The 26,235-nt window shown below is 38.3% G+C and overlaps 1 protein-coding gene across 1 annotated transcript in view; it reads left to right on the top strand.

Annotated features, from left to right (window-relative positions):
* The window catches only part of CCDC60 (coiled-coil domain containing 60), a 66,067-nt gene extending 40,502 nt beyond the window's left edge, over window positions 1-25,565 (top strand). The window contains exons 4-14 of the mRNA XM_076353375.1: window positions 3,224-3,403; window positions 7,848-7,970; window positions 8,914-9,018; window positions 10,710-10,800; window positions 13,234-13,462; window positions 18,154-18,244; window positions 18,861-18,959; window positions 19,393-19,521; window positions 20,851-20,982; window positions 23,578-23,767; window positions 25,215-25,565. Of these exons, the coding sequence (XP_076209490.1) occupies window positions 3,224-3,403; window positions 7,848-7,970; window positions 8,914-9,018; window positions 10,710-10,800; window positions 13,234-13,462; window positions 18,154-18,244; window positions 18,861-18,959; window positions 19,393-19,521; window positions 20,851-20,982; window positions 23,578-23,767; window positions 25,215-25,313 (1,468 nt within the window). The 3' untranslated portion in view covers window positions 25,314-25,565. The remainder of the gene's footprint in view (window positions 1-3,223; window positions 3,404-7,847; window positions 7,971-8,913; window positions 9,019-10,709; window positions 10,801-13,233; window positions 13,463-18,153; window positions 18,245-18,860; window positions 18,960-19,392; window positions 19,522-20,850; window positions 20,983-23,577; window positions 23,768-25,214) is intronic.
* Window positions 25,566-26,235: the final 670 nt, after the last annotated feature.

The raw sequence follows: 26,235 nt of genomic DNA, 5'->3' as shown, positions 1-26,235 counted from the left end.
TTGTTCACCATGATCATAATGTTCAGCCTTAAAGAGACAGAGAATCAAGCTGGTATAAATAGACTGCAACTTCTTTGCACCTCAGGGAATGGGACAGAGGGAGATTAGCAGGAAGAGTTAATGAGACTGAAGCACCCGGGTAACAACACCCACTGCATTGAATACAGTTGCTTAGTAGAGAGACAGCCGCATGGGTGTGCAGCCTTCTGCCCATCTTTCTAGCAATTCTGGTCAGGCTGGAGTTATACCAGCTTACCTGAGCAAGGATTTGGCATCACATGTTCAGGAGTGCATGTCATTCCTTTAGTAAACCATCTCCTACTGAATTTGTTTGCGTAACAGTAGATGTGAGGTTGTTAACTGTAAAATTTGATCTGCTGGGACAAATACATCCTTAGTATGATTCCTTTGAATTTAGTGAAGATGACCCAATGTACTTAAATAAGTTATATTTAAACAGAAGGTAAAAAAAAAAATCTCGTAAATATCTAGCTTGTCTTTACCCTGATGCAAAGGTTTCTGGCATTATTATTATTATTATTATTATTATTATTATTATTATTATTATTGCTGCTTAATGTTTTTCTAGCACCTAAATTATAATTAAGACAAATTTATGATTTCCTTTTATTTTTATGAGTCATTTCTTACTCAAAGAAAGGCACCAAGAATCTAAAATCTTAGTAGTAAAAGTTCAATTCCCTAATACTTTAATGGCCTTGTATTACAACTAACTGATGACCTTGCATCCCTAAAGGATTTAAAGAGTAATTTAATAAGTATGTAGTTACACCAAGCACTAAAAATACACTTGCTTCTGTATGTGTAGTACGCTACTGGGTCACTCCTTTGCACTTGTCATTGACCCTTATCTATAATACTACATACATGTAGAGAAAACTTGAAGTATTCCGTGGTACTTTATTACTGCTCAGGAAACTCTCTTAATTTTCATGCTGATAAAGATATTAACTTAGAAAAGTAAGACAAATCCTTTTGTCTAAATGGCAGTTGAAAATCTGTGTTGTGACTACAGTTGACTGAAGCTCAATTGCTTTAATAAATGTGTTCCAAATTTAATCTCGATTACATTTGCATTTTAATGAACGATTCTCACCTACTTGTCAAATAGGCAGCCCAGGTAAATTTATTAAGTTATTGTATAAACAGGGTATTGTGATGCCAGAATGTAAATGGAGAAATATTTGGTGTCCTATTCCAGCAATATACTGTAAATCCACAGTGTAGAAAAGTACGTTGGTCACATCTGTATTTTAAGTTTGGATTTATTTTACCGTTTTCCTGACAGGAGTCCATGAACCTTTAGGGTCATTCATAAATATCCCAGAAATAATTCTATGGAATTATGAGAGGATTTTTTTTGTTTAAATCAGGTAGTTATTAGAGCTTTTTTATGCTGCATTTCTGTTAATTCTATTTTATTTCTTTTTCCATACTTGGAGACTGTAGAGCTACATTTTGTAATACCTGGGACTTCAAGGAAGTCATAGACTAAAAATGTTCATTCACAAGTGTGCATAACGTTTCTTATTCCTATGGGTATATGAGAGTGATCATTGATTTTGGTATAAGCATATTAAAGCCTTGTGTATTAGATAAACCTTAAAAAAAAGTACTGATTGTACTTGCCATTATGCATCTTTCTCCAGTAACACTGGTTATGGCTGTTAGTGTAAAAGAACTTTCTAGTTTATAATTATCTTTCTCTACCACTTTGATTCATGTAATAACCTCATTGTTCACTATTTGCGGCATTATAATATACAGCTACAGCAGGGGTTTTGATCTTTAAGAAGGAATACTTACATTAGTGCACACAGAAATGTAGAAAAAGCACTACGAAGGGGAAAAATATTTTTACATACAAATATCTTGATAGTTGGCAGAAAGGAGAGAGAGAAAACTACTGGAAAAGGACATAAAGCAAGAATTTGAGGCCATTAAACATTTTCTAGTATTCCAAGAGAAGTCTGTTATGCAAAATACTAGATTCTTATGAAAAACATTAAGCCAGTCTGACACGACCCCGAAATCCTTATGTTTTTCTAAAGCATGCAGCATTTCTTATCAGGGACATCTTATTTTCTTATCTTTTTTTTTTTTTTTTCTTCTTTTTCTAAAGTTAGTATAGAAATATCTAGCAGACAGGTTATCTACCTGAACTGGAAATGTTTTCAGGCTTGTATTTATAGTTGCTGGACTTAAAAAATAATGTCAACAAAACCAAAAACCCAATCCCAAAACCATTAAATTGTGCAACTGGTTTTTCATCAAGGGAAGCAAGGAGGGAGTAAACTGCTTCCCTTGAGAACTAGTGAGTTCTGTGCCTGAAATTTGCACCCTATATGGCCTTCAGGTGCTTTAATACATGTCTGGTAAGGAAAGGGAATTATTACTTGTCAGTAAAATAAATGAGGCCTAGTTTTCAAGCCTAGATTGTGTTTGAAAGAATCAGTACAGCCTGATGACGCTTGATTCAAAAGCAGCAACACATTAACGTAAAGGGATGTGTCCTATGCCTGGATAGTATGCTCGTCTGACTTGGATCAGCTGCTACATTCTTGCTAACGTTTTTAATCAAAGGCTGTAGAGTAATTGTGTGCCGTATCCCTTTCACTGCCCTAGCTCACCTTCCCCCCCCCCCGTAGTCATCCTATAGGGTGACATTTAATTTCTTTAATTAACTTTAATTAATAACTTCTTTAATTTCTTCTCTTGCGGTAATATCGTGCCTGTTGTCTTCAGCTCACTCACAGGCTTTGCTGGCACCTTCCCTGTTGCTAACAATGCAGCCTTCTGACAGCAAGTGGAGTTTAGCAGCTAACAGGTAGCTTCAGCGCAGTGCCTGTCAGGCAGTGACAACTCAGTTAAGACAGTGAGGAGCCCAGTGGTCAATTGGCAGCTATAAATTAGAATTAGGCAGGGAGTTTTTAAATCAAGTAGCGGACAAAGTGATGCTGAGTTCAAGACATCCAATAGTTAACCTGTGTGGTGCTGAAAGAGATAAGGGAAAGATGTCCCAGTTCCTGTTGGGGAATTGTTGTCCTTTGTTATATTGCAGAAGGAAATACTAATGTTGAACTCTTGAATATAGAAGAACGCGAAATCTCTGTTAAAAATTAAGTTGGTGGGCAACAGAGAAATTAATCAATTTAATAGTCTGTCTTTAGTACACTGACCAACTTGTGATGATTTTTGGCAGGCATCATATCAATTCTGTGAAGCAAGGTGGAGAATACTTTCATATACTTCACCAGGAATCACAGGAGAGGAAGAACGCACTGAAAGCAGCCCAGTGGGCTCAGGGCACAAGATGGAGAACTGAGTTCCAGCCACCCAAACACTCCTCTGATGTGGAGGAGTCAGAGGAAGAAATAAACATGTAAGTCAACTCAGAGGGCTTTCGGTGGTCTGAGGACTAGTTTCAACAAGCAACAATCTCCAGTTTCTGCCATTACTTGGTATTGAGGCAGAATATTACTACTTGTGTGAACTAGAAAGAGAAAATGCTTAAAATCTGGGTGAGTAGCCGTAAACTTAGTAAGCATGGAAAAAAAATGCTTGAGGTGCTGTTTAAAAAGGAGGGAGTTTCGAAGGCAGATGGTTGGTGAACTCAGGAGAGGTTTCATAGCCAACTCAGAACTGATTCTCTGAGGAGAAAAGGAGGAGGCCTGGTGAGTTTGTGCCATGCTTTTGTTCCCACAGTGGGACCATAGCATTAAGAATAAAAAAGAATTGTATTCAGCAGAATAAGTGGCTTAGCTTGCAGAGTGGGTTTCTTCCCTAGTTCAGACCTATTACTTACTACCTTCTTCAGGTTTTCTCTCCATCATGATTGAAGTCTTCAATCCTTTGGCTCACGCTGGTCTTTTCAGTGAGCCTCTAATGCCTGTTGTAACACTGTAGTTGTCTTCCATTTGTCAACCCTCACTAGGTGATGAGATGATTAAATACTTGCTCAGCAGGCCAGAGTAGCTCTTCTAGAGGTTACACACCTTTGGAGCCTTATTGCATCAAAGCTCATCCATATCTAACAGTCTTTTCTCACTGGTTTGCTGTGGCTTTTGTCACTCCCAGGTACCAGCTTCTTCTCATTCACCTTTCTTCCATGATCTGACTCTTAACTTGGAAAACTCAGTCTCCAGAGTCATCTGAGATGCAATCATGCCCTAATCATAAAGTGGGACAGCAATATATAACCATTATTAAAAAATGAGAAATAAAATCTTTCCTGTTAGTATGAAACCCAGACCAAAAAGCAAACAAGTAGCACAGACAGGCTGAGAGATTCTGAACAGAAAAGTATCATATTTACTAGAGTAACATTTAATATCCAGCATTCTAAATGGTCACTAACTGAATAGCTGGAAAAGGTGGGAAAGGAATAGAGTATTACTGAGAGAGAGCGTTATGGAAGGAAAGGTATAGGGTATTAGTCAAAGTATTTTGGAATCTTAGCCTCTAAGGTCTGCATCATCTAAAACTTTTTCCTTACTTAAACAAGTCACCTACAACTGTATTATTTAAATGGCACTGTGAAGCACTTTGATCCTACGTTAATGAAGGCCACATGAACATTTTAGGTAAACAAGATTATTTAATTTAAAAAAAAATTTTTGAATACATAAGAACCTCCCTGAAAGCTTTTTGTAAGCTCTATGCTTATTATTCTTTTTGATATGTAACTGTTCTATCTACCCACCCGTATCTCAGCTAATCCACATTATTGCAGACAAATAATTTATTACACATATGAAAAATACCATTGCCTTTATTATTGTGACCATTCAGATTATGGAAGTCATTTATTTCCTTCTGTAAGGAAAGGCTTCTTTCTTCAGCAAGGCTGACCTAAAAAGATTTAACATTCCTCTTTCCTTTATGAAAGTATACCTGCATAGGCAAAATTATCTTCATTTAGGTATGGCTTCTCCTAGCAGTAAAAAAGCTTTTACTGGTGCAGAGTATACCAGGCTTGTGGGTGAATACAGGCAACGCCACTTTAATCCTACATCTGCACCAGGGTTTCTGCCAGTTGTAAAAATTTATTTTAAAAAAATCTTACAACTAACCTAAAAATCTACTCTAGCAAAACTTCCTTCTGTAAAACCTGATATCCTGTAATATTTTCAATGTGTTGCTTAAAATTAATATTGAGTTTAACTTCATTTTTAGAGGAAAGACCACTAACATCTGCCAACATTTCTAAGAGAGAAATCATTAGACTTATGATCAGATGTCAAAATATAGATACTCTGTCAAAATATAGATACTATATGTCAAACTAGATATAAGGAAGGAATTTTTTACGCTGAGGGTGGTGAAACACCGGCACAGGTTGCCCAGAGAGGTGGTGGATGCCCCATCCCTGGAAACATTCCAGGTCAGGTTGGACGGGGCTCTGAGCAACCTGATGTAGTTGAAGATGTCCCTGCCCACGGCAGGGGGGTTGGACTAGGTGACCTTTAGAGGTCCCTTCCAACCCAAACTATTCTATGATTCTATGAAAATCGGGGAGTCTTACGGGGAATTTTCTCAACTCCAGGATGTGTTGGGTGAGACAGGAGTACACAATGAAACGCATGTGAAACAAGAAATGCGTGGCTTTGACAGGTGTGCCTTTACTCATTCAAACTGTCCCGTGTGATTTACGCACATCCAGGAGCCCTGCCAGCACATGTTAATTCCAGTTGTGTGCTGTTATACATATGCTTGTCTGCAGTGGTAAACAGTTTAAAAGGGGGGGCGGAGGGGAAGCCTAGATACAAAATACAGATCATTATCTGTTGTGGAGACTTACTTCACTCCTAGTTTTCACAGTGCTGACTTCAAAAATTAGGAACTTCATGGAATAAGAAAAGCTCTGAAGCAGTGTTAAACTGCTGGGGCACAAAGTGTCTTTTTAACAGATGATGTCTGGCTTCAGTTTTTCACAGTGGCTGAAACTGTTGGCATGGTTTTATATGCACAGGTTCCAGTGATGGATGTAGGCCTTTCCCACCCCCCTTCCTCTTTTTCCCTGTAAGACAACAGCAAATATTAAGCCCCTACTGGGACTTTTTTACTGCTGTTACATAAGTTGTAGCATTTAATTGTGTTATCAACTATTTTAAATGTAACAATACTCTAAACTTGGTAACAGCTTATCATCATAAGAGTAGACAAAGTAGAAGTAAAGTTTAGTCATCCCTCATTAGTAGAAATACGAACTCTGTCAAACACTTCAATGTCTATTCAATGGTCCCACTGTCTATTCTGGCATTCTGTTGTTCATTAGGACTATGGAGAAGAGAAAATTGGAAGTGTGATTTGAGGAAGCACAAGACAGACATGTTGTTTTGAACAACAAAGTCTGTGGAACTCATGTGCATAATAAGTACCTCTAATAAGTACCAATTTGCAGTTACAATTTATCTAAGATTATCTGAATGAAGACGACCACTTCTTGAGGTTTTGTGTAAGAAATTTCTTTTGGGACAGCAGGAATACCTGCCAGCTTGTCTCTTTGTTAGATATCTCCTTTGTTAGACAAAACAATATGTAAGTTTAGTCATTTCTTAATTCGCTGAAGAAAACAGACATGTTTATCTCTATATAAAAATAGTGCTGAGGTGCCTATGCCAGTGTTGTATGTACTATTTACAGTTGCTGCTTTGCTTTAGAAAATTTGTATCAATGGAATGCTTGGGGCATACACTCCTCAACCCTTGTTCCAACTATTTGCTAGTTTATAGTAGGCAATAGTAAGCTGACATCCCCAGACTGCTTCAGATCTAGAAAGGAAATGTTAATACAGAATCATTCATTCGTTCGTCTAGAAAGTCTCTGCTAAAGAAATCTGCATATAGCTTTAAGACTCACCCGCCACTCAGAATCTCACTTAACCTCTCAGCTATTTTTTTTTATGGCCAGCATCATTTCAGTTTTATACTAATTTATGAGCCAGCATACAATAGTTCATTTTCTATGTGGACCTCCTATCTACCGTATACTATCAATATATGAAGGCTACAATATCTCACTGTGCTTATTAAGCTTGAATCTCCGTTCTCTCTAAACCAGGTGCAGGTAGTTATTTACATTTGGGAAAAACAGCTGTAAACATTTCCTTTTCCTGCTTGGTAGCCTTTTATAAACACTTTGCACAGGTGTAAATGACCAAACAGACTTGTGGCAGTGAAGAAACAGTGCCCACAGCCTATAAAGAGCTCAGTTTTCTGTTACATTGGTTTGGCCAACACTCAAGACTCTTTCATTGGGGTTAATCTTTTCAACTTAATCTTTATTGTTTTCTGTGCACACAGTATGTTAACCCAGGAAAGATTGAACAGAATTTTACAGGCACATCTTCAAACTTTGGCCTCATGCTCCAATGGCCACTGATGCCATTGGCATGATACCAACAGAAAACAAGTGTAATGGAATGTAAGCAGTATCTCAGCATCTTTTCTCAAACAAATCAGTCACCTTTTTTTGTCTGCCTCAGAATCTGATTTCACATAAATGCTTAATTGCTAATAATAACAATAATTAGTATAAATATATATATACAAATAATACCATATTTATAATTTATAAAGTACCATAAACATATTAGAAAGAAATAATAATTATATATCCTGCTAAACATAAATATCAGGTTTGTAATATTAATAAATAATAATAAATGCAGTAATTAACAATTTAGAAATACATCTCAGGTGGTTCTTTTAATGTAAGGAGGGGAAGAGTGAGTGTAGTGATGTGAACACAATAAACAGTTTTATTGGCAATGTCTTCACTTCACATACTCTTTTTTTAACTTCAGTCTTTGTCCTTTCCCACAGTTGTTCTCTAACAGAAGGCAACCACCTGAGGAAGTCAGGGAAGAAGAAAAAAAAGATGACCTTACGGTCTTTCACTCCTGTTTATACCAGTGTCTTGATTCCAAGCCCCCCTGGAGCAAAAAGGTATATTTGAAGGCAGATTTATGTCCTGCCCTCCTTGGTAGGACATAAGTGAAATTCACAGCAACACAGACCCATAACACATATACCTAGAGCTGCTGTTCAACTGGTAAACGCGTATCCTGAGAATTTCAGGAGTTTATGGTGAAATAGTCTGTCTACTAATAGTAACTGTTAAATTCTAACTTTAAATGACTGAATCCTAATGAGTTACTGAAAACTCTGTATGTGCGCATGTACACACACATCATTTGCCTTGCTGATCTTGACTCAGCAAATTCTGACTAAGTTGCATAAAATTTGCTTATGTGGTATAGCTTTCAAGATTAGGCTCATCTTAAGGAAAGGCAAAATTTAATTTGCCTAGTTAAAAAAAAAAAAAATAGGCCTACGAAAGAGACAGGGAGAAGACAGTACATGTACCACGTATGCTTCTGTATGTTTTGTATTAGTCACTAATACACACTATCTGTTCTGTTCTAAGTTCATTAACCCAATTGCTCACCAAGTGTCTTTATATATTTACATTTGCATGTGGAATAAGCTAAAATGCCAAAGATAATCTTAGTTCAGAAAAAGATGGGTCCAACCTTTTAAACTCACACACTTTTTGCGTTTTTCTTAAATGCAAAACTTAGAAGCTACTGTAGAATCCAAAAACCATACCATAAAGGGATAAATGCTGGAATCCTCATAGGTATGAAAGCACTGAGCACATCACCAAGATAAGTCCATTGAAAATTTCACATCCAAAACTATGCTTTCAGGATTCAGAGTTATGTATTAACATTGCAAAAACCTTGAGAGGTGTCTAGAATTCACTGGGACAATGAAAAAACCCACCTGCTATGGAAATGCTTAGATGTATCTATTTCAGCCAACACGATGCCAGTTTGACTGTTTCCCTGACTCTATAGTATAACACATTTGTTTCTCCTCTTTGCAGTGAACATCTTTTCCGACAGCTGTGTGCCATACACTGGCTTTTGGAAGCTTTGACTCTTGAATCCAACAGTTCGATGCGTTCCATATTAACCTGTTGGAATCCAACGTATGTGCACAGTGCATGATAGTAGATGGAATGAGGAAATTGGGATCTCTTGTCCTTTATAAGTTGTTTCTCTTCTTTCAAGTAATAACTATTTGAGTGAAATGTTATTAATTCCATGCCATGCAACATAAACAAATTTTGCAACGACTTTGCCCCCCGTGCAGTCAGCAGGGAGTTGTTCAGTCAAATCAGTAGCACAGCATGGTCCTTCATTATTGCAAGTTGCAGAACCTAGGAGAAAATACTGAGCTATCCCAGCCAAATTTAGTTGGGTTTTCTCTCCTTTTTCTCTTTTGGTTAATAATTATGCAAATTAAATACATGTAGTAATATATGTGCATATATTCCCATATCCTTCCCTTGGAGGGTTATCCCAGTGAACTCAACAGAAATTTCATATACATTATAATTACAGAACAAAGCCGGCTATTAAGTGATATTTAATAGCTGGTTTTATTCTATCAATTATGTATGACAGTGATGGGTACTTGTAAAAGCTGCATTGCTTCTGAACTCTTATACTGTTAAAAGTAAATATTAATTTAAGTTCCCAACATTTTAGTCAATATAATCATGTTGACATAACGTGTATTTAAATTATTGATGAGTGTTTGGTAAAACAGTGAACCGTTTATGCTCTGATTTGCAGGGCAGAGCTCTTCAAAGCTGTTCTGGTCTCTCTGTATATTCTCAGTCAAGACAAACTGTGCCTATGTATAACAGGGGTGGCAGAGTAGCATTATATAGAATTAGCCTGATAAATTGGAGGGGAGGATCAGTCCAGTATGTATTGTGGATGGGTTCTGCACCCCTTTACATGTGAAGACCAACCAATAGACTGGGACAAAAGAAACAGTTTGTCAGCAAGTCTCACAGATACAGGCTGACAGCGGAGTATAAATGCATAAGGCTCTGGATTAATTTCCAGGTTCTGAAGTAGTGCACTCTCTTGTGGCATATTTCTGCTCTCTGTTGCTGTCTCTAACCACCACTCCTCTCCCTCAATGTCATTTGAACTGATCTGCATACACACATTCTTCATTACACAGTAACCATGAAAAATTAGGCTTTCATTTAGTACATTTAGATCATATAGTCTCCGTCTGCACAGAAAGAGATTTTTTTTTTTAAATGCGGTGAAGGAAGCAAGCTTAGAACACTAACCTGCTTTGTAAAACCTTTGACTGATTAGATGGGGACTGAATGATAAATGAGACTACCTCAGCAGTGACGTGTTGTTATACCACAGCTGCAAGGACTGCAGCTTCCACATTCACCTTTGTCAACATGATGTAACATTTAAACTTTTGGACTAGTACAGGTCCTCACTCAGCCAACAGCACTGAAAAATCAAACTTGTATGAACCTGCTGTCATTTGTATCCATGAAATCTTGCTATACTGGACAAAATTCTTCAGTACTTGCACAGAGGAAGCTGAGAGCATAATCTGGCCCAGTACATGCATGATAGTTTGTAGAATGACTGTGCTTTCTTTAGGTTCTTCACTTGTGACTATAACATACTCATGGCTTGTACACCTTGCATTGTCTTTCCATTTCTTATAAGCCAAGATATACATCATAGTAGTGGTCAGCCACCATTTACTCTCCATTTATTGCATTTCTTAAAAGAACTTATAATAAAAGTCAGACACTCAAAATGGAAAAATAATTGAATTGTTTTCACTTAGGGACCCTGGTGGTTGTAAAAAAACAGTAAAAGAAATCGAAGAGGAAAAGTTAGCAATATACATGTGGGAGCTCTTTATTACAAACACAAAGGTAACTTCATTGTTAATTTCTTCCTTGGGACCTAATCCAACTTTTCAATCATTGGTTCTGTTGCTTAACTGAACTCCCTGATACCACATTTCATGCTCTGGATCTTGTGACTGCAGAGTACTTGTCTCTCTAGGTTTTGAAGAATAACAATTTGATACTAGGTAAATAGGAATGTAGCTGATAGAAACTGTGGGTTGGTCTTAGTGATAAGTACTGATGTGGGAAGAATTCAATATTCAGCTAAAACATAACTAGCCGCTTGTATGCATTTGCCCCCTTTTTATGACCCAGAGTCATGTAGCAGTACTTGTTCACACAAATAGGTCTTTTCTAGTCAAATGGGGATTTCAGACTGGTATCCTGGAGGCCTTATTCTAGTAAATCTAGTCATGATTTGCTTGGTTGCCTTTTTTACACAGAATTTAAAGCTAAATTCGGAAACAAATTGAGGCCTTTAAAGAAAGCAGAATTCACTTGCCACTTTCAAAGCAAAGCCAAGGAAAGAAGAAAATCAGCAATTCAGATGAAAGCCTTTTAAAAGAAAAGTAAAGTTAATACCTGAGAGGAAATTAAACGCTAGAAAATTATCTGTAACGCTTGGTAACTTTTACTATCTTTCTGAAACTACAGAAAGACTTTTCTTTTTGAAACTGCTGAAGTGACTGGAGGAAAATGAAGGGGGAATGAGTGATGCTTAGGAGTATGATTATGAGAACTCAATAAAGAACCAGGGGGTTTCTCACTCTGTAGCACATCTCACATTTTGATTTTCAGCAGTTTGCTTAAGCTTTTAGTTCCTTGCTTTGCCTGCTATAAGGCTACATTAAACAAGTTTTGTGAAGTGCTTTTAGACCCCAGGTGAGGCACTCCTAGAAATATGAGCTGTTGTTACATGCAGGCTATTTGCTCTTGTTATTTGTCAACACCTGCAGCTCGTACCGTCATGACATAATAATTAAAATGATTCAATAGAAGATTACAATTTCTGTTGGGGAATAAGCAGCAAAAGTTGTGAAACTTTTAAAAGACAAAGATTGTGGTTTTATGCAAATATTCTTCCTGCTGTTAGCAAACAGGGAGGGAAAGACAGCAAGTCACATAAATAACAGAGTTGTTTCTAAATATGAGGCTTTCTGATTTTTCCATACAGTCTTACCGGTTCTCTAAAGTCAGTTCCAAATGAACATGAGCAGAAGAAACCAAAGTTTCTTAAGGCCAATGGCATCCTGGGTCGTATCAGAAATAGTGTGGCCAGCAGGTCTAGGGAAGTGATTGTCCCCCTGCACTCGGCACTGGTGAGGCCGCACCTCAAATACTGTGTTCTGTTTTGGGCCCCTCACTACAAGAAGGACGTTGAGGTGCTGGAGCGTGTCCAGAGAAGGGCAACGAGGCTGGTGAGGGGTCTGGAGAACAAGTTTATGAGGAGCGGCTGAGGGAACTGGGGTTGTTTAGCCTGGAGAAAAGGAGGCTCAGGGGAGACCTCATCGCTCTCTGCAACTCCCTGAAAGGAGGTTGTAGCGAGGTGGGTGTCGGTCCCTTCTCCCAAGGAGCAAGCAATAGGACAAGAGTAAAGGGCCTCAGGTTGCACCAGGAGAGGTTTAGGTTGGGTATTAGGAAAAATTTCTTCACCGAAAGGGTTGTCAAGCCTTGGAACAGGCTGCCCAGGGAAGTGGTTGAGTCACCATCCCTGGAGGTATTTAAAAGATGTGTCAATGTGGTGCTTAGGGACATGGTTTAGTGGTGGACTTGATGATCTTAAAGGTCTTTTCCAACCTAAACGATTCTATGATTCTAAAGTGCATGTCAGTCTTGATGTGTCTTGTACCATTCACATTGCTGAGACTTTTATTTTTTTCCTCCCCAAATTAATGACAGTTTCCTTTCTGTTATTTACACTAATGTTACTTGAAGACTGTTTTTCATACTTGATATGAAACTTCTAGTGGAAATATTGGGTTCCTTCAGGGACATTTGCTTTATAATGCATATTGTTCTGATTATCAAGCCTGAAGAATTCAGTCTGCTTTCAGACTTCAGTTTTACATTCCTGACACAGGAAATTCATTTGCCAGTTATTGGGTCTTGGGAGGAGACCTGAACATTTATCAAACCACTTTGACCTATTCTTCCCCGTACATGAGAAGGTTGCTCTATTATCAACCCTCTCTGCAGCTGCAGTGTTACTTGTTTACAAATTAGCTTAATCTGTTGGCATTAATGCTATAGCAGAGGAGTATTGAAGAAAGATAACAAAATGAAGGAGGTTCTACCCAAAAATCACTAGCTTGTTTGAAGTCACTGGAGAAAAATCTGTGAGGTTACAGGAGGACCAAAAGGATCTAATATTGGAATTAGTTACAGAAATATGATTCTTTGTTGTCAAATTGCTATAGAAACCCCCTCCTTTCTATTCATTTTTTCTTCTATGTACAGAAATGCACCTGGAAAGCACAGTACAGTCTACTTAGCAGGAAGAGAAACAAGACATCTACTCCAGGTATCTCTCAGCTTAGCAGTCAGTCATCTCCCCGTGGTCAAACCCCTCGTGGCAGCGAAACTTCCACTGTACTTTGCTCTGAAGACAACATCAAGATCAATGTAGCTTCATCTGATGTCATGAGTGAGTCAGCACAAGCTAAAGAACAACATCATCTTTTCCCCTGTAAGTTACTTTTCTTGACTGCCAATATCAAATGGATTTGCTTTCAGTGTTACTAGGGTGAATCTATGTCAAAGACACTGCTAGATGTACCAATGTATTTCTCTTCAGGCATATGTAACTTTGTACAAGTCCCTCTGTGCCCTCCCTGTTAGCAAATTGGTTTAAAGACAATATAATCCCATGTGAATATTAAGTAAGAGTTTTAATTAGTATTCAGTTACAGCAGTTGTGTAATCAGTCATCCACACCTATAAGGTCCAACAGGTGGTGAAAACAGTGAAACTGTTCTCTGCTATAACCAACTGATCCACTGAATATATATCTGTCTAACTTAGGGGGTTCTGTTTAACTCAGGGGTTTCTTACTCCGTATTCCTCCTACTCATCCATCAGTGATTACCTGCGCTTGATAGACCTGACAGAATAGTTTATCTGTTAGCTCTGCAATGCACTTCAGTACAAAGCTAGGTTATCTTAAGTCTTTTCACTTCCTTCTAAGTAAAGCTGGACCAGAAAAGCACGTTAGCATTTAGTACTGCTAATTGCCTTTTAATTGATATTTATATTATCATTATTAGGCTGACATCATGCTCTGCTAGACTCTAAATTACCACTCAGGAAGGAGCTCTTGGAGTCATTTGGGATAGTTCTGTGAATGTTCAGTAGCTATCAAAAAGGCAAGAAGAACCCTAAGAATGAAGTGGAAGACAAAGCAGAAAACATGTTATGCAAAAATACAAATGTTTTGTACGTGCTTCTGCAGTTCCGGTCCTTCCAATTCAGACAGGCCGGTATCAGAAGTAGTAAAGTTTGATGGAAAAAAAGTGGTGAGGTATGTTAGAGATCCAGAATAGCTTCCAGATGAGAACCAATGAAATAGACTAGGGCTCTTCAGTGCAGAAAAGAAACGGCTGAATACAAGGTTATGACAGATCTCTGTAACATCATGAAGTGCATGGAAAAAAGTGATTAGAGAGTGCTTATTCACAAGTTCCCTTGACACCAGATTTATGGCACACTAAATTAAATTATCTGGCAGAAAATTTAAAGCAACGGGAAGTGTTTTCATGCAATGCATGATTAAACTTAGGAATTCATTGCTACAATATATTGCTGGAAGTATATTCAAGTCCAAAAGCAATTTAAATGAATAGAAGAAAAAACAATTAATTGCTCTTAAATGTAAAGGAATGGACACATTCTCTGGGTCTGAAAGACCTTTAGGTTCAGACTGCCGGAAGCTGGGTGGATATATCGGGAAGCTTGCGCTAATATCATATACTACCTATGCAGCTGCTGCTGTCCATGGCACTGAGCACAGATGAATGGCCTTCCTATGACATGAATGGGAGTAGCGGAGAATTCAAAGCTGTAATTTCAAGCAATTTGTTTACAGATGTAGGTGAACAATTGGTTTGTGTGTGAGATGAGATTTGAAAATAATCTTGAGAGCTGTAACAGCTGGGAGCCTCCATTTGCTGTGGGACATAAAGAAATATCTTGTGGTATGTGTGATGTATAGGAAGGATAACCTTTGGAACAACATCTATCACATGATTGCCTGGGATTTCAGGGACTGGCCTGAGTCACCAGTCTGGTCCTCTCAAGGATTATGTTCCTAGCTCTAAAAAATATGGGAAGTTAGTTTCTGCAGGGCAGCTCTGTAGCAAAGGTTGGACTCTGTAATGAATTCGGAAGCTGCTAGAATCATGTTTAATCCAGGATTCTGATTACAGGATACTTTGTGGACAAATCAGAAATGGATTCCAAGTACAGCTGCCATGTAGCCTTGTACCCCAAATTCACAAAGCTTCATGTAACTCATACAGACATAATTTTGAGAGCACACGCAACCCTAACCCACACCCACACGTATGCATACATATATTTCAAAAGTGGGAAAGAGATTTTGTAGTAGGCAGCTAATCAGTAGATACAGCTGAGTGTGGCTCTTGCAGAAAGATTTCTTTTAAGGAAAGAATTCATAACTCAATATAAAGCCTTTTGTACAACTGTAATTTAGATGCTGTTGTTTGGGGACTGCTGCTGTAGAATGTCTGCTTATACAAACTTGATTTTTCAGTGCTGTTGGCTGAGTGAGGACCTGTACTAGTCCAAAAGTTTAAATGTTACATCATGTTGACAAAGGTGAATGTGGTAGCTGCAGTCCTTGCAGCTGTGGTATAACAACAGGTCACTGCTGAGGTAGCCTCATTTATCATTCAGTCCCCATCTAATCAGTCAAAGGTTTTACAAAGCAGGTTAGTGTTCTAAGCTTGCTTCCTTCACCGCATTTAAAAAAAAAAATCTCTTTCTGTGCAGACGGAGACTATATGATCTAAATGTACTAAATGAAAGCCTAATTTTTCATGGTTACTGTGTAATGAAGAATGTGTGTATGCAGATCAGTTCAAATGGCATACATTTTCTTCACACTGAGAAGTAAAATGAGAGACCTGTATCTGAGAGATTAAACACTAACTGGATTCTATCCCCAGAGCTTTCCGGCCAGCAGTTTAGCTTTGAATTCTCAGTCAAAAACATACTTTTAAAAGAAGAGGTATAAATATTTGTGCAAAGGATCTTCATTACAAAACTTATACCTGAATTTGGGGCTTTTCTTTGGGATTGATCAATGTCTTTTCAATTGATTTATCATTGTTAGATCCCTGCAAAACAGGTAAATATTAGTACCCCACTTCACAGATGATTAACTAAGGCATAGAAATCAAGGTCAGGTGAAATTACTACATTCTTCTTTGCTGTTTTTCTCTTTTCTAATTAACGTCTGACTAGCTCACAGCTATAGAGGTTAGTATTTCAAAAATATGAATATGGACAAGCTTGAGTATTTGTTTTCCCAATTTTTCCAGATGGAGAATTGGAACAGGTTCTAATGCTACAAAATGGAGGGCAGAGAGGTATTGTGCCCTCTATTTCTGTTGATCAGCCAAAAAAAGGAGCTATATCTTTGTGGTATTAGCCCTGGTTTGCTTCCTGTCATCTCCTTCCAAAATCTGCCAACAAGACTGCTTTCAGGACTGGCTTTAGACAACTCAGCTGATGTTGGAGAAAACATCAAATGCAGCCACTGCTTAGTGTAGCCCTCTTCCCCCAAAGCACCATTATCTGCAGAGTAGATGGGTTTCAGATACCCAGCTACACAATCTGCCCAAATGGTAACCATAAATAGAAAGGACTGGATTCTTCTAAGAAGGGTTCTGACATTGCATGCCAAGAACAGATGAGATTTGTATGCAGCCTTAGTTCAGTTTGAGCAGAGGCTCCCTGCCCAAATCGACGCCAGGTTCCAGACCCTGTGGAGGTCAGCCTTTGTATTCAAACTGCTCCTCAGCTCTAGAAGGTCCAGTGGCATAGCCAGCACCTTACAGGCTCACACTTTGAGACTAGTAAGGGTCACAGTGGAGCCATCATTTCTGACTGGGACCTTGACACTCTTGAAACTCACCTGGCCACAGCTAATAGAGGATCTTCATTATAAGCATGGTTCTTAAAATTTTAGCCCATTAGCTGGTGCCCAGCAACTTGTTCCATGCATGTCTTACATGTATAAATTCACAGTATAATATTCTGTACTTCTAACAAGTATAAATAGTTTGTGCTGCTATTTAACACAGTCAACATTCAGCAGTCATTTTCTATTATACTATATGTGGTGCTTCACAAAAATGTAGGAAAAGGACCTTTTGAATTTGGGGATTACAATTTCAAGGTGTTGAGTGCTCAGTAAAATGTCACTTATTACCATCTAGGACATATTGAGCACCTCAGAGGATGACTTAGAATTTGACAGCTAACACTGGGATTTTTAATGACAAGTGTGACAGTTGTTTTACTGCATGAGTGATTGGAGGGAATAACACAGAGAAGATGGCCGTCTCAGTGTCTCTCCAGGGGTTTGGCATCAAAGCAGGAACGAAGCAGCAGTGGGAAGGAAAACTAAGATGTCAATTTGAAGGAAAACAATGAGTTACATTGGTTTTCCAGGTATTCAAGGGAGAGGAGAATATAAACATTCACATTACAGTGGAAGGCACAAAGAGAGTAAAGAGTGTTATTAGTGAGAAAGATCTGCTCAAAGGTGGATAATCTGGAAACTATAGCCAATGATGGGCTACTTGAGGACATGTCTTAAGTTTTAGTGGATGCTGATAAGGAGACACAGAGAGGTAATTAGATAAACGTATTAAATTCCATATGACATTTAAAAGAAGAATGGCAAAGTGATACAGTAGACTTAGAAATTCAGAAGACTTGACAGTTATGCCAGTAGAATGCTAACAGTACAGTACAGGAACTGAAAATAGACTTTCTGCATAGTTTGTTCAAATCTACCTGTTTTTCTAATACGCTATTTTTATAAGCGTCTAATGTAAAAAATGTTTAGTATGTTCTACTTGATGGTGGTTTTTTTTTCTCACAGCTGAAAGAACAAAGCTTATGTTTTCAAAAGTGATTAACAAATTGGGTACATTCATATTTGGGTACCTATCTTGAAACCTCTTTAAAAAGCTGCTTTTTGTGAAGAAACTTTAATTTTTAGAAATACTAAATAGCAGGTTTCTTTAGGATGTCTCATTCAGGCCAGCATATATGGCCTCCTCTCTGCAAGGAAGAGAGGAATGCACTATCAAGTTGGCATGTTTTTACAGAATTTTTTTTTTTTATCAGCCCTACAGAAAGTCATCCAGATAACACATGAAGAGGTGTCAAAAGATGTCCATAAACAAGAAGATATGGTTAAGAAGACTGGACTGCAGCGGTACGTTACCTGATGGGTTTCTGAATGACTAGGAGAAGCAACTCATCAGGACAGAGCTTATGCTTTTTTTTTCTTTCTTTTTTTTTTTCTCCCAAACAATTGAATTCAGCATTCGGTGAATTCAGATGACATTTACATTTTTTGGCATGGGTGGCAGAATAGCCCATTTTACTGCTGTGCAAGCAGTATGTATTTTCTGGAAAATACCCCATGAATCTTGTCTTTGCAAACAGAAGAGACCTTATGCTTCAGCAGCTTTGTAGAAAAAGCGACGTTCTATCTTATTCCTGTAGAATTGTTTCTGTTTCTACCATTGCATTTTTCAGTAGTCTCTCTGTAACATTTCCAGCTAAGCTTATATTAGATGTGTTCCCTCATTACTCAGTTCTGTGGTGGTTTCCACAGCTATAAGATCAACATGACAAACCATTCTTACAATTAGACTTTGCTGAAGCATTTTTTCCCCTGAGTTGAGATCAAGAGAAATAAATTTTGTACCTGGATAGCTCCAGCCAGTCTGTAATATTAAGAATGTTTTATCAGCACGTGTAGAATTTTTCACATTCTGGGGAAGGCATACTGTACGCTATTTTAAACCTTGTTGTGTGTCTTACAGTTTGTTGCCAGTGGCTCAGAAGAATTACAGAGTAAACATGCCATTCATTAAGGACCAAGAGAGTATAATATCAAGGAAGCAGAAGCCAAGAAGGCAGGGGTAAGGGTACAAATCTGTTTTTGAAGCACATTATATGCTGTATAAACTCATCTCTATGTGTGGAAAGCATCTGGCATACAAAAGTCAGAGAGCATTTTATTACATGAGACCAGAGCAGGCCAGCGAAACCTTGCAGCACACTTAGTACATTTCAATGCAATGCGAGGGCACTTTCCTGGAAGGATGTGGCTGGCATGAAAGATGGTACAAATCCAAATTTAGTATCACTTACAATTTTTTTTATTCATAAATTCTTTCATAAATTTGATGAATTAAAAAAAACTGTAAATGATATTAAATTTGGATTTTTACTGAGAATAAGGAGATCTCAAAATTTACGTGGCTCACATTGCTGCATGTTCTGAGCAACACAGGTGCTTACCACAAAATGGTTACCACAAGATGTTAATTGGAGTTTTCTATGTTGTTTTAGTTGCAGCTGCCATATCGGCTCTTTCATTAAAAGCAAATCTAACTTATGTGCCGATATGAGGCAAAAGTTCACAGCAGTACGTGAAGAAGCAGCTTGTTGTTTACGTGATACTCTAGAGCGCCTTGAGAGGTAGGAAGTGACTGTTTTATGCATACTCTTAAAACACTACACACCTTGCTTCTGACCAGATTTAGGACTTGTCTTCAGGCCTTTTAAAGATGCATTTATATGGATTGACATTAAAATAAGAATGTAGGGATGATGATAGAAAGTTTTATGACTGTGTACAAAAAATATATTACAGGTTAAATATTTACAGCAGTGTTTTGGGATATTTCTAAATGACTTTTCTGGAAATAGTTTTGCTAAAAACATTGAATGTATTTACTTTGGACATCGTAGTCCTTTTCACCCAAAGACAGAATAATAAATTCATTCACAAACAATCTATATGGCTGTCTTGTGTTTTCAGTTCAGAGGTCACTGTATTGTTCTTCAACATTACTTTGACTCTTCTTATAGTAACAGTTGCAATGTCCTCTCTCAACGCCTTTTCCCAGATCAGTGACATTTCTACCTTGTTGACCAGCTGAAGCCTGTCATCCTTTTCCTTTCACTCAGAAACGTTCATCTGTGATGTCTGTGCAAATTCTTTTGTCTCAGTAAGCATCAGACCTTCTCTACATTGCTGTTCTGAAGGGTGTTACAGGCACAGTTTTCTTTCACCCTCTCACTTCCTTCTTTCCATTCCCCAGAGCTTTCCTTATCTGGAGCTTGGTCCTTGTTTTCTTCCCTGAGCAGCTGCTGTGACTGCATAAGGAACGAATCATTCCAGCATCCTGCAGTATGGAAGGACAAGTCAGATGGAAACTTACTACTTGCAGATATTTTACCATTCTCCATACAGCCACACAAGCATATTCTGTTTTATCAGCATTTGGAGATGAAACCTCAGTTTGGCAGGATAGTATAAGTAATTTATTGGAAAGAAAAGCAGATGTTTGTTTTTGTTATAACACAGTAGTACTTTTTGTAGGAATGCATATTTGAGCCCAATCTCTGGGTCAAAATTCTAGCTCAGGTCACTCTATTCCACCTCTCTTCTGTTGTATGTTAAATAGTATTTTACCCTAAATCACTGTGCAGTATTCTGTTTGGTTTTAAGCAGTGGATACATGATAGAAATTGGAAGTTGAATTTCAGTTTAAATGTTTTGATTCTGAAGTTTGTTTCTTACCTACAGCCTAGAGTTGATATAAAATGTAAACATGTTTTAATATGTTTGTAGAAATATGAATGTATACAGAACACTGCAACAGCAAAAATTATTAGTGTCCACAGACTGAACATACAATGTGTTCTTCACATTCATTGTTCCCCTCCTTCCTTAGTATCTTCCCAGTTAACTATGCAGAAGTGTGGTAATGTTTAAAACACAGCTTTAAGGTTTTTTTGTAGGAGGCAGGAAGAGCGATGTTGTCAAAAATACCAGGCTTTGAAACAATTGAAGTATTTTAGAAGAGACATGGAAAGAATAAGACAGCTGGGCATGAGAGCCGAAAGAGAACATGATGAAGATGGACTAAACTGGTAAGGAGGCACAGAAACCCTTAGTTCAAATGAGATGGTCAGGGTCCCAGAGTTTTGTCTTCAATACAAAAAGCTTTTTTTTTTTTCTTTTTTTCTCCCCAAAGCAAAGTATCACTAGAAACCATTGAATCAGTTGCTGGAAATGCAGGCTCTTCAAACTGGTAGAAACAAAAATAGAGATATGATCTCTAGGAGCAGATCTCAGCCTGCTCAGCAAATAAGTTAATTGGAAACGGTAAGAAAGGGGATAAGTAAGAGTTCCTTTCCAGTGATATTGGGCAAAAAGCACTCAGTCCTTGCATTCGCATACCCTCCCCAGCATGCAGCTTTATAGGAGACTTCTTCTGCCAGGAAGTGTGTAAAACACACTGTACCCCAAAGATGAGAAAGGTTGTATAAATGTACATGGGTTAGATTCACAACTTACTGAACTGAACATTCACAGTACTAAAACTGATGGCAAAGGAGACTTTGACTCTAGCTGTCCATCCATGTTAAAGGGAAAAATATTTCCCTGCCAATGTTTATGAACTGCACATGGATAATAATGCAACACTTAAAGGGCAAGCAGAGTAATCACCTAAATGCTTCCCAGTTCAGCAATTCTGCAGATTACTAGTGGTTTATGTTTGAAAGGATATTAGCTGTATCCAGTGATCAGCTTCCAGATACACACCAGAAATAGCCTACCAGAGTACCTCAGCAAGCTCACAGCATGTTCCCTACTGCCCTGTCCATGAGAACTCCTTGACATGAGATGACAGAGTATGCAAACTGCATGGAACATTTTTTTATCAGCCTGCCCTCTTTTGCTCTCCTTGCTAGTAAGCCTTCTGTCTTTCATTATTTGAGATAACAAAAGGTCCATTTCAAAATGCAGGTGGCCCAGGAACATATCAGTCATGCGTTAATGAATAAACCTAGTCTGGGCCTATCTAGCAGAATGCTGGTTTTAATTGTCAAACATATATACTCCAGCTGTCCCCCAAATTTAAGATCTGGCATGTAAATAAGCCCTGAAACTGGAGTGGATGTGGTTTTGTTTTTATACTTACAGTTCCGCTAGAAGAAGCCTTAATTTGGACCAAGCTCCGTGACTATAAAGGAGACTATACCAATATGGCTTTTTACTTTCCCCCTGTGCAAGAACAGTACTACAAGTCCGCTGTTCCTTCATATGAAAATCGCGCTTCCATAGTCAGGAGGCTGTCTTGCTATGACTATGCCAGCACGGTTAGATGAGCATAGCTTTCTATGCCAGGCCTGTTCTGCAAAGTGCTATCTATCCATGAGGGGTACGAAGAGTGAAATCTCTGATAAGGCTGGTCAACCCCTTTGTGGAGACACAAAGTCATGACAGAGAAATTGCTTTCACCATACCACTTGTTTCATTTACAATAGGGCTGTTTTTTCCCATACTCTTGCAAACGCTACCTTGCCAAGAAAGCTGAATCACAGTAGGAACGCTTTACTAGTATATGCTGTCTGCCTAGTTGTCTTCTCCCTCTCATGAAATGAGAAAAGACCAAAAATATAAAATACGAACAGTGTGATATAAGAGTATACTGAACATAGCTTCCTTTCTCAAATAAAATGTCTTAATGTGTGGATGGGTTGTAAAAGGCCTGTGTGTGACACAATTGCGGTAACCTGGGTAATCTAGCCAGTGATAATAAGGAGTTGGCTATACAGCCATACCCATGCTAGCAGTGTACTACTGAGTGTAGAACTGGCCCTACTGAAGATCAGAACCTACGTGTTTCCTTTTTTACTGGTTTAAGGAGGAAATTCCTCACCCCTCTCCTGCTGTCCCAGTAACATGTATCTTAAAGTGGAGGGAGGCAGCACTTCCTGCCGACGTGCTGCCAAATCCTCAGCCCTTTGCAATGAAAGCCACAGCACACCCCACTCATGCACAGTCTAGAAAGGTTTGGAACATCAGTCTCCAGGACTGTCAAGGCAGCACTGCAGAATTTACACAGAACATTAAAAAAAAAAAGCAGTCTTTTCACAAGAGTTTTATTTTTATTGCAATGTGTAATTTTCCTTCTGAATCTCTATATTCAGAGTGAAATGGTAAAGACTGCGTGTTACAATGCACTTACATCAGTGAGATTTATGTCAGCACATAAAGAGAGGAGAATGATGATAGCACAGGGAAAAGGGATAGTAAAGAGAATCAGAAAGTGTGTCAGATCAGGCACTGATTGCGCTGGAAAATCTGTAGAGGCTAAACAAAATAAATAGAGAAAAGATGAAGAGGACAAATCTGTAGTAAAATGGAAACATTTGTTAGGATTTTATTATTTGCTTTCAAACCCAAGTTTGTCACCCAAAATTTAAATGAATAATGAAGAAGAATCTATTTCAATGCCCTATAAAGGGCATCAGTGCACAAGTCCAATAAAGCAAAGCTCTTTCACATTATTCTCTCAGAATTACACTGAGTATTGCATTCCCCAAAGAGCCATTTTTTCTGTGGAAGCTATGGAGGTGGTGAAGTGGCAGAAATGCCAGGCAAACCCAGAATTATTAATCAGATATGCATTTGCTCCCAGGGCTTCTCTTTTATTGCTGTTCTTCTTTCTGCTAAAGGTTTCCTGTATTGCTTGCCAGACTCCCAGAGTCTGTGAAGAGTGACCATTATGTACAGAAAATCTTAAAGAAACTGGAAAAATACGGCAAGACTCCTGACTTGAAAATTCATCCAGACACCTTTCTTAAGGCTCTGGCTGATCTACAGGTGTGGGAGCTGTGTTGTCCAGAAATTGCTGCAGCTGTGGAGGTAAGATGAGTCCAGTTCTTGATTCTCCGTGTGATGAGGGTGGGAAGTGCAGGCACCTATGGGTGAAATTCATGCAGTGGAAAGTTACCAGATGAAATAATTTAGGATCTCACTAAATGAAGATGCTACTATTCACCTTTTACAAGGCACTGTGAACTCCTCAGAAGAAAGATGTTATGACAAGCATTGGATTATTAATCAGTATCATTTTATTATATATTATGTCATTGTTGATTTATTTACCACCACAGTGAAAGTGACATCTGTCATAAATTGTTAGGACACTTGAAGAGAAACATTAACTACTTGTGCCCTGAAAAGGCCTGTCATTCCCAGTAGTTACATCCATGAGCTATTCAAGTTAATGCATTATGTCACTGATCCAGGAACTCTGTAGATATCTTTGTTTTGCTTCAGCAATGTTAAAAAAAAATTCACTTCTCAAGATCTTAAGTTGGGCTCAACTCTTGTAGTTCTAGAAGCAATTGGCAGAAGAGGAAGGATGCTAGAAAGGGAAGAGAGTACATTTAGAATGTATACCATTATGTAGTCTAATCAGGTAACTAACTTACAAAACATGGCAATGATGCCACCTTGTGTTTTTTGTTCTCATCACAGTTATTTCCCCTAACCTACAAGACCAACAGAAATCTCTGAGAGGCAGCAGGTTACTGTGCATCTTACATATATCAAGCGTTATTGCGCCTTACAAAGGCAAAGGTTTAGCACCCAACATGTGGAGATCAGACTACCTGTGTTTTCTTGATGTCTTATAAAAATGGCCATTTTATCTTTTGCCCTAATTTGCATAGTCACTAACCGGAGAGGCAGCCTTGCCTTAATGTTCAACATATAAGTCTCTGTTGCTTGCTGGTTTTAGATCTATTTCTTTGCTGTTTCCATTCTGTTTCCTTTGCATTTTGATCCCTCACATTAGTGCAATAGTAATAGAGAAAAACATGTGACCATGGCTGAATCTCCTATCTACTTATTTATACGTCTTTCAAAAATAGCCACAGAGGAAGGAAGACCTTGGTGCTCCTTCTGACTGGAATAGATAAAGGAAACTGTCGCATTTTAGGAGCAAGAAGAGCATCACTGAATATGAGCTGGCTGATACTGACAGAGATTCCAGATGAAGTTCTTATTTAGCTTCAAGTTGCTTTAATGTATGTACTACAATGGTACAGCTGCAAGTTTAAATCACAAAGACTTGACTTGGAAGGAATCAGGATATAAATTGCAATGAAGATTGTAGGGTTTTCCTTTTAATTCATTTTAGAGCATATCCAGCTGTTCTGAAAGTTGCATTAAAAATGTTTTGGTGATATAAAGCACTATACTAACTGTTTGCAGAAGCCATTACATTTGTTCTGTTGTCATAATGGTCAAATCTCTCTCTTGCACATAAATCAAAAGCTCAGGAAAGAACCTTTTTCTGTTTCAGTTTGTACGTGAAAGTATTGTGCAGATGCCAGAAGAGGATTTCAGCGAGTGGTTTCAGACAAGAGTAGCCCCCCTCAGTGCACAGTCCTCCACCTTTTAATCAAATGGCCAGATGAGATGGTTTTCCAGCTACAACTGTCTTCAAGCAGAAAACTACTGCCTGTTGAGATCTGCCTCAAGCAAGACTGGGGAAGGGGAGTTAACTTCAGGAAGTCCCACTGGCTGCTCTTGCACAACTGAAATTTGTTCCTCTACAGTGCTCCTCAGACTGTAGTCAGACATAGAAAATAAAAGCTAAATATTATTGTTCCTTCCTGTATGATGTCTTGGACTCACTGTCAAATTTCAATCTCATCTAACCATGTAGGATGAAGACTGAGTTTTCTAATCACAGGTCAGGTCATCTCTTCAGACATTCCTCTAACAATACCTACAATATAACAAGCATCTACTCGGTACGGATATACTGATTTCCATATCTAAATAGCATTGTCTGTGTTTGCTCTTCATTTTAGCTCTCCTTTTTAAAAAATATCCCAAGCACAGGGTAGTTGTAAGCTTTAATCAATTCTTTTTTTGCATTAATTCTTTTTTGTAATTCAGATGGTTTATTTTTGCATTGAGTTTATTCTGTAGTTATTCTGTGATCATGGATTAATTCTTGCCTTATTAAAATCAGTATTGAAAAACCAAGCATCCTTAGATGCATTTCCCAGGTTTTCACCTGACATGTTTTCCCCCAATGACCTTAGCATATGTTTGCCATTACTCTGCTGGGTAAGACAGTAGAATGACACCCTCGAACTCACAGGGATAAATATATGACCTTTGTGAACCTGTCTGGGCTTAACCATGTATTTCATGGTGGGTCACAATTGCTGGGTGATGGAATCAGTGACCAAGGGACCTTCTAAGCTGATGATCTTAATGAGCTGCTTACCTGCCTGTCAAAGCTTCCAGAGGACTCACTGGGGAGAAATGCTTTTGATCCTTCAGCCGCAATAAGGGGAAACAATGCCAGC

Source organism: Aptenodytes patagonicus, chromosome 15 (genome assembly GCF_965638725.1).
Source record: "Aptenodytes patagonicus chromosome 15, bAptPat1.pri.cur, whole genome shotgun sequence".
NCBI classification, from domain to species: Eukaryota; Metazoa; Chordata; class Aves; order Sphenisciformes; family Spheniscidae; genus Aptenodytes; species Aptenodytes patagonicus.
This window is presented reverse-complemented; position numbering and strand designations above follow the sequence as displayed.